Source organism: Falco rusticolus, chromosome 4 (assembly GCF_015220075.1).
Source record: "Falco rusticolus isolate bFalRus1 chromosome 4, bFalRus1.pri, whole genome shotgun sequence".
Taxonomy (NCBI): Eukaryota; Metazoa; Chordata; class Aves; order Falconiformes; family Falconidae; genus Falco; species Falco rusticolus.
Genome location: NC_051190.1, coordinates 73,229,375 through 73,237,870, shown reverse-complemented (window position 1 = coordinate 73,237,870; position 8,496 = coordinate 73,229,375). Strand labels below are relative to the sequence as shown.

The following is an 8,496-nucleotide window of genomic DNA, read 5'->3' as shown; positions in this document are numbered from 1 at the left end:
TATATTTTGATTACCTCTTTCTTTTATTGTAAAATCATTCCTCACCACACTATGAGTGGACTCCAAGCATCATTGTTAGCAAGTCACAAGAACCAAAGCTGAAGTATGGATAAAGCAGCAAGATCATAACACATCGAAGTATCATATACACTGAAGAAGTAACTCAGCGTCCTTAGGTGGGGCTTTTTCCTATAAAAATTTGACCTATGTAGGACTTCATTCACATGGACACTAACAATGAGGAAGTATTTGCTTTGGCGGTAGTGGATCACACATCTGTTTAACTTGTTTTATAATTTTTTAACATAAGGTTTCTCTGTGTTGTACAGATGTGAATCAGGTAGCATTTGACTTTTTTTTTTCCCCCCGCTACTGAGGTGTTCAGTGGTTGCTCTCTGCTGGGGTGCTTGTTTCATTGACTTTTGCCACGCAAATCCATTGCTTAGAAGAGCAAGCTTCATTTTTGGACTGGTTTGGTGGGTCTTTTTACTCATTATCAGTCGGCATAAATAATAAATCCAGAAAATGTGCTGTATTTGTTGTTGTTTCCTCCATGTGCTTTTCCTCCATCTAATTTAATGTAAACTTCGTCTCCTGGCTCCAAATGAAGAACCACGCTGTTACTGGCATAGTCGTAGTTCTGATCGGCATCCTGAGCAATCGCACTAGCTCGAACCTACATAAAATACATAATGAGTGGTTAAAAAAAACTCAGATAACTTTTTTCTGCATGGTGAAATAAAAGCATATCCTCAACATTTTATTCAGCATGCATGAGTGGCCACTTCAAATAATGTCTGGCAACATCTATTGCAGTTTTTTCCTATGGTTATTTCTTGGGTTTTGCTATGGTTGTTGCTTATTTTCTCCTATGATACAACACTGAAATAAAGTAATAATGTGCTCCTTTCTCAGTCACCTGATTAATACAACCACTTGCACTCCTGTAGATGTCTGGAGCCTTTTAAAATATATGTGTAATAATAGCTGGAGTTCAGAGAACTGAACCCGGTGGTGTGCGAGTTTTACCTTAGTGTAACTTTTATTTCAGCAGGACAAATGATTGACATAAGTGAAAATCCACAGTGAGGCCCTACTCATACCAGGCTGGACTTCTTCTAGAGGCAATTTATTGTCATGCTACTAATAGGATCGTGCTGCAAAAAGAATACAAGAAGTACATCACACACACACACACACACATGCACACTCCCATACACACAAGCAGGTAAGGATCCTAGTTGGGGTTTGGAAAAACTGTTATCACCACATTTCAGTAAGCAAACATTAAATTTCTATGTGTTTTAAGAGATGCACATTGGAAAAAATCACAGGTGAGTGATTTGCTTTAAGAGGTTTTGGAATGTACAAGTTATTGTGGACTTTTCATTTGCAACTTTCACTTAAGCATACTTTTTGGTTCCCCATTTATCTCTTGCTTATTCCACTACTGATTAAATTTGACATTACTAGCAAACTGGGAAGTAATCTGTAATTTCAAGATGTATGTTGGTTTCCAGCAGTGAATAGCCTGTGCCATTGTAAGCCTCCAAATCATTTGTATATAATTTGACCCTGTTTGGTAAAATATTTAAACTTACTTGTATGTGATTTATTTCAGCATCACACATCATCTGTTTGTTGCTTGTCTTTGTTCTAGCATAGTTACAGAGCACTAAGTGATTTAGTGGTATTGCAAGCTTGAACTAAGTAATAATGCATGACCTGGTGTACTATATGTGGGATTTTATCTGTTCTGAATTGAAAAAATAGGCTATAATTCACAATTTTCCGTGGATTCCTTTCAAAGTTTAACTGATAAATTTCCGAATTAAATTTTCATGTGATACGATTTCACATAAATATTGAAATGTTAAAAAGGAAGGGCTTCTTCTACCGTGCAGGATCTTATGGCATTATGCAGCTTAAAAACCACAGTACATGGCAATTCTTTATACATCCTGTAAGAAGAGTGAGAAAGACTTAAAAGGCTTGCAGTGCTGTGACAGTCTGCAAATTTAAACTGATACATGGCATGACGATAAACCCCAACTATTTCAGGACTTTGTGATTCCAAATTACCTGCTATTGTTTACAGAGGTATCTATTTTGCTAGTGTTTAAGCAATAATTATTTTAAACACTGGCTATTTCCTATGGATTAATGACTGGCAAGGTGGAGTTGAAGGCTCTGGGCTATTAAACCTGAAAATACGCTTCAAAGAAAATAACCAGCTGGGACTGTTGCTGGTAGTGTAAATGGAAAGGGCAAATGGGAAAGAGTGAAAGGCTATAGATGAGGCAGAAAAACTTCCGCAGAGAACTAGTATCTTGCATACCGGCAAACAAAATGGTTTAAATCACTTTCCAAATTCCCATTTACATCATAATGAAATGCTACTCAGTGTATTTGTCTAAAATGTGTTTCTATGGATAGTAAAGGAGAATTTGAGTTGTGTTAGTGACTATCCTAAGGGAGTCAGCCCATGGACACTGACTACAGCTGCAATGGATATTTTATTTTTAAGATTCTACATAGTACATACTGCCTGAAGAAAAAAAGATTCTGGGTATTAAAAGTCTAGAAACCAAAGTGTAGATCTTGCTGCCCTATGTATAGCAACAAATGTCCTATAAACTCCAGCGTGCTGTTCTTAGAGGTTTTACCTCCTTGTTTGGTTAGCCAGAGCAATTTCTTTGTAAAGCTTAGGAGAACAGTCTCAAATGAATTCTGAGTCAATTGCTGCAAGAGGGTGAATGTATCTCAAAATTAAACCATTAACAGAGTATACATTTCATAAGTTGCATGCAAGTTCTTTCTTCAAGCTATGTTCTCAGGTTGCTAAGCTCTGTGATCTCAGCAGTTCCCTCAAGCTTTGTAACTGTTAAAGAAGACAATGTATTAACACTGAAGACTTTGAGGTTCCACTTACGTATTGCTTAGGAATGTAAGTCAGTCATTCACTTTCCAGTGGTTTGGGTTTTTTCATTGCTAGAAAACACTGGATTTGTAGCGTAACCTGTGTCCAACTCCACTTAATGACATCAAAAATTTCTGAGCTTTCTTATAATAGACAAAGTTAATCACTGTCACACCAGTGTATAGTGTTTCAAGTATAAATCATAATCAAAAGGAGGCACTGCTGCATTGAAACTGTGCATCAATTTTAAATAGTTTGTATGCAGGTATTTACCTAAACACTTACCTTTGCACAGATATATACAAATATACACATGGAACCCTTGCCTTTTTTTTCTTTGAATTACTGCGAGTTTCATTTGTCTGATGTCTGGTATGGCAAATAGTTATAGTTGGGAACAGCTAGACTTCGGGCTCAATTTAATATTTATAATTGGGTACTTTTTAAAAAGTACCGGTATGTATTTATTTTTCTGGGTTTGGGAAAATAAACACTTTAAAACATTATAAATAAGGGTCAAAAATAGATTAATGCTTTAATCGCAAACAAAACGGCATTCTCGCGGTGGGCAGTGTTTCCTTTGTATGAAGAAATCAAAGTGAATATATTACGATTTTTACTAGCCCTGGTTTACCTGCTGAGACAATATTTATGGTGGACATTTTCTAATGTAATTAATTGCTGCTGATGTCCTCATTATTCTCTTTTCACAGTACTTCTGAGGAGCCATAAACAAAAGGTTAAGTGGCAGATCAGGTTAATTTGCCGCGCGCCGGTGCTGCCGCCCGCGCCGAGCCGAGCCGAGCCGAGCCGCGGCGCCCCGCGGGGGAGGGGGCCGCAAACGAAGGCGCCCCTCTGCGACCTGCGCGGGCGGCGGGGACACCGCTCCTCGGTCCTACGGACCCCGCGTTGAGCCCATCAACCCCGCCAGCCCGCCCCGCCGGAGGGTGAACGGCCCGGGGAGAGCGGCAGCGCCGGGCTCCGCGCTCCCCGCGTAGCCCGCTGCGCACCGGGACAGCTCGGGCCGCCGGTGACCTGTTGAGCGGCTACTGCGCGGCCGGTTCCCTCGCTCCCCGCCGCACGGGGTGCCCCGAAAGCGGTGGGAGCACGGCGGAGCTCCCGAAGGCACGGGAAAGCCCGGGCACCCCGCACTCCCCCCCCGGGCACCCGCAGCAGGAGGGATGCCGGTACCGCTAAGCGCTGTAATAATTACACCCAACCTATCCGGTACGGAGGAAGCGCAGATTTGCGATGAGCGGCTCCCCGGGGGCAATGTTACAGGCACAGCCCCTGCGAGCGCGGTGGGAACGTTTATCCTAATTAAAATGGATGATTCCTCTGTCTTTCAGACGGTAGCATCGCAAGATCTTTAATATTTCGAATGTTTCCACCCCGCCGCGGAGGGTGCCGGCATACCTCGGGTCGTGCCTCGCTGCAGGGCCCGCCAGCCCGCCCTGGGCCGCCCAGCTCCGGCCGCTACCGGCCCTCCGCGGCCGAGGGAAGCCTCGCTCCCCGCCGGGGCTGAGCGGGTCAGAATCCGCGCCCGGCTGCGCGGGAGCCCGCTCCCGTGACGTGGCTGCTTTCCTCCCTCACACCTCGCCCTTGCCCCACGCAGGACCAGCCGCTCCCGAGCTCACCCGCAGCCCACGGCCCCCCCTTCCTTCCCTGGGAGTTCCCCTGCCCCGGGGGAGCGCCCGGCCCCGGCCCGGGCTTTGCTGGCCCCCGCGAGGGCAGCGCTGCCTGCGCGACCTCCCCGACCGGCCCCCGCTCCCGTCCCGGCCGGGCAGCGGACGGCGCTCCGCGGCTGCGGGGCGGCCGGCGCGGGCTGGGAGCGGGCGCCAGCGGCGCGAGTCCCGGGAACAGAGCGCGTGGAGCCCGCGTTCACCCGGGGCGGCCTCGGCTCCGCGCGGAACGCCCGGCCCCTCAGGGCTCATCAGGAACCTGAGCCGGAGCGGGGCGGCGCCGGGGTCTCCGCCGGCTGCGGAGGCGGGCACCGGCTCCCTCAGCGCCCCCGCGGGCCGCCCCGCCTGCGCACCGCCAGGCTCGGGCCCCACTCCCCCGCCCCGCGCCCGCGCCGCCTCCAGCGGCCGCCCGGCTCCCCCCGCCCGCCGCCCGCCTCACGCCCTTCCCGCGCCGCCGCGCTCCGCCCGCTCCCCTCACGGCGCCTGCTCCCCCGAGGGAGCCCGGCTCCGCGCGGGTGCCCGCTGTCCTCACGGCACCCGCTCCCTCAGGGAGCCCGGCTGCCCCCGGCGCCCGCTCTCCTCGGGAAGCTCGGCCCCCGCCGGGCGCCCGCTCCCCTCACGGCGGCTGGGTGCCCCCGGGCGCCTGCTGCCCTCAGGGAGCCCGGCTCCCCCCGGGCGCCCGCTTCCCCCGCGGTACCGGCTCCCCCCGGGCGCCCGCTGCGCTCACGTCCCCGGCTCCCACCTGGTTGTTCTTGCAGAGGTCGGCCCACATGCTGGTGCCGTCGCCGCCCCGCATGAGCACATGGTAGGTGAAGAAGTAGATGCCGGGGATGGAGCAGGTGAACTTGCCGGTGGTGGGGTCGTAGTGGTTGCCCAGGTTGGTGACCACGTCGTCGAATTTGAGCACCTCGTAGCCCTCGTGCTGCCGCTTGAGGCCGGCGTAGAAGGCGATCTTGGGGACGGTGCTGTAGGTGGCGGCGCTGATGGCCCCCGCCGCGTTCAGCCCCGGCGCCCCGGGGGGGCCCGGCAGGCCCTGCCGCCCCGGCTCGCCCTTCTCACCCGGCGGCCCCACCGGGCCGGGCGGCCCCGGCTCCCCCGGGGGGCCGCGGGGCCCCGCTTTGCCCGGCCGGCCGGCCTCCCCCTTGGGCCCCTGGATGAAGGTGGGCAGGGACTGCATGAGGCCGCGGTCGGGCGTGGCCGCCGTGCTGGGCGCCTTGGTGCCGCCGTAGGGGTCGCAGACCATGCGGCAGGTGCCCAGCATCTCGTAGTGCGCCGACGTGCCGGCCGAGCTGACCAGCACCGGGATGAGGATGACCAGCAGCAGCACCATCACCACCCCCAGCGCGCCGGCCGCGATCAGCCGCCGCCTGCTGCCCACCAGCCGGCTCAGCGCAGGGCGATCCTCTTGCCTGCTTTTGGACAAAATCTTGATGGTTGGTCGGGAACCTCCTCAGAGCCGAAAAACCGCCGAGCCCGCGCGAGCTCGGCTCCCCCGGGGCTTGGCCGCCCTCCCGCTGCCGGTGGCGGCGGGGGCTCCGGCGGGTCGCGGCGCTCCGCTGCGGCCGCTGCAGCCGCCGGGCGGGCGGGAGGGAGAGGGAGAGCTGCCGCCGCGCCCCGGCCGCCCGCACTTTTATGCTCCCGCTGGCGATCGACTTTTTTTTTTTGCAGGCTGTGCCAGTCCGAGTCAACTTTTCCAGGAACTTGCCTTTCCTCTCGCGATCGCCCCGCTCGCCGCCTCGCTCGCTCGCTCGCTCCCTTTTGTTGGGTTGTTTTTTTCGCAGAGACGACTGTCCTCAGCGGGGACGCGCCTCCCGGCCGCCCCGCGGCTGCCCCGGTGCCCGCCGCCGAGAACCCGCGCCGCCGCGCCGGAGCCTGAGCCGGAGCCGGAGGGAGAGCGGGATCCTGCCCGGGTGCCACCTGCCAGGAGAGGAGGAGGCTGACGAGCGTGCTGGAGCAATTTATAGGCACCCAAAAGCGCAGGGGAAAGGGGAGCTGCTTTGGCATCTCATTCCAGCATCTGCTCTGCTCTTCCCACTCACAGAGAGTTTGGCATTACTCTGGCAGTGTGGGAAATATATTTTTTTTTCCTCTCTCCCTCCCCCACCCCTCCCGCAAACGGATGAACAGCGAAATCGTGAGCCTCACTCACTAGCTGCATCTTGCGATGACAGCTCTTTCTGGAGCAGACCAAAAGGAAGAGATGTGCTTAGCAGCCTCTGGGTACCCTTCAGGTCACCGATCGAGAATTAAAAGGTCAATCCACCTCCTGCTTAATGCTTCCCCGAGGCCACCCTGCCATATTAGTGTTTTCTGGGAAATACCGCTTTAAATGTAGGGATGTTTTACAGTTACCCATTGTCCAAGTGGAAGTTATTTGAAAATATACCTCCCACCGTACACAGTAATAGAGATTAGCATCTCTCACAATTTCAGATCTTACTCTTCCCCTCTCCCCGATTACACCCATAAGGCAGAGAAGGAAACAGTTCTTTCTCTGAATTAAAACTGACATACTCATCACCGGCTGCAGTGTTTCCCGGTGTTAGAGCCAGACACCGCTTTGCTAGCGAACTGACACTGAGGGAAAGAGTTCCCTTTTGTTTAGAAGCCTAAGGAAAGTGTGGGGTATATGCAGATCAGCAGACGCCTGGACCTGAGAAAAAAAGTCTCTGGCTTATCTCGGGGGCAGAAAATTGTTTTGTTAAGTCTTGGGGGTTTCTTCCTTTTTTTTTCCTTCCTTTTTTTTTTCCCTTCCCCCCCCCCCCCTTCTGTGTGAAAGGTTTCTCCTCCCCCAAGGGCTGGTGGGCAACCTCTGTGACTGAGTGGGAAGGTGAATGTGCAATATTAGTGGCATTTCTCCCGAGAAAATATTAAGGGACTTGTCCTGTTTACAGATACACAAGGTACACAAAGAACTGTTTAAATAAACAAACAGAATTGATTCCTAAATCATACTTCTGTATTCAGGAGCAATGGACGTCAATCAAACGTGGGTGACATTTGCCTGTCAATACGGGGATGATGGCTGGAAAGAGTGTGACTTATTACAGCAAGGCAAGAATCGGAAATGAGCAACAGCAGCAAATAGGACAACAACCAAATAATAGCATCTCCAGCGATGATCAGAGGGCTGTGATCTTGTCTTGGATTTTATTAGCACGAATCCCCTCTCCCCTCACCCGTTCTCTTTTCTTTCTTTTCTATTCCACAACACAATAAGGTCAAACAAGCAGGCAGTGGGAAACAAAGATTCATTGATTCTTCCTTTTAAGCAGAAATGTCAGCAGCTCCTTTTGCTCTTTCCTGAGAGACTCAAAGGCAGTGAGTGTGTCCACGCCACATAGAGATGGGCCAGCCCAGCTCCTTATCTCCCCAGAAAACTCCTGATAAAGCTTCCATTTCCTGCACTTGTAAATATCCCTCCCTGCCCCCCCTTTTTTTTCTTTCTTTCTTTTTTATTTCGTCTAATGTTCTGTCTTCAAAAAAATTCTTTATCTGGCACTGACAAAAGCTAGCCAGTTCCCTCAGCTGAGGGCTTCCCCTCAAGACCCAGGAAGGCAGCTGAACACACTTTGAGAATTATGTTCGTATCTCATCGCTCTCTTCACCCCATAGGAAAGGGCTTTCAGCGCTGCTCTTTCATCTGGGCAGGAAAAATGAAAAAGTTCTGCCGAGAGTGATGAGTCCATCTCAGCCTGTAGCTAGACCCTTGAGGCATTGTATTTAGTCATCCCTAACCCAGGAGGTTTTCGTGACATCAGGGTGTGCGTAAACCTCCATTGCCACGGACGTGTTGCAGATTGGGAAAATAGCAAGTCTCTTACCTTCAAATAAACACAAGCCTATCGTGGTCTGTCAAGCCGTAGTGATGCTGGGTGACTTACTGGCATCAAG

The 8,496-nt window shown here is 51.7% G+C and overlaps 1 protein-coding gene across 1 annotated transcript; it reads right to left on the bottom strand.

Moving 5' to 3' along the window:
- Positions 1–7,258, bottom strand: C1QL3 (complement C1q like 3). Its single transcript, XM_037384037.1, has 2 exons — positions 5,345–7,258; positions 1–676 (listed from the first exon to the last, which is right to left on the bottom strand). The coding sequence occupies exons 1-2, from the start codon at positions 5,930–5,932 to the stop codon at positions 497–499; spliced, it is 768 nt and encodes a 255-aa protein (XP_037239934.1). The 5' UTR covers positions 5,933–7,258; the 3' UTR covers positions 1–496.
- Between the last annotated feature and the right edge of the window lie 1,238 nt (positions 7,259–8,496).

Excerpts from the sequence above, each read along its gene's own strand:
- C1QL3 (XM_037384037.1), bottom strand. The coding sequence starts at position 5,932 with ATGGTGCTGCTGCTGGTCATCCTCATCCCGGTGCTGGTCAGCTCGGCC. Across the intron at positions 677-5,344 it reads ACCTCTGCAAGAACAACCAG|GTTCGAGCTAGTGCGATTGC; the intron begins GTGGGAGCCGGG and ends TATTTTATGTAG.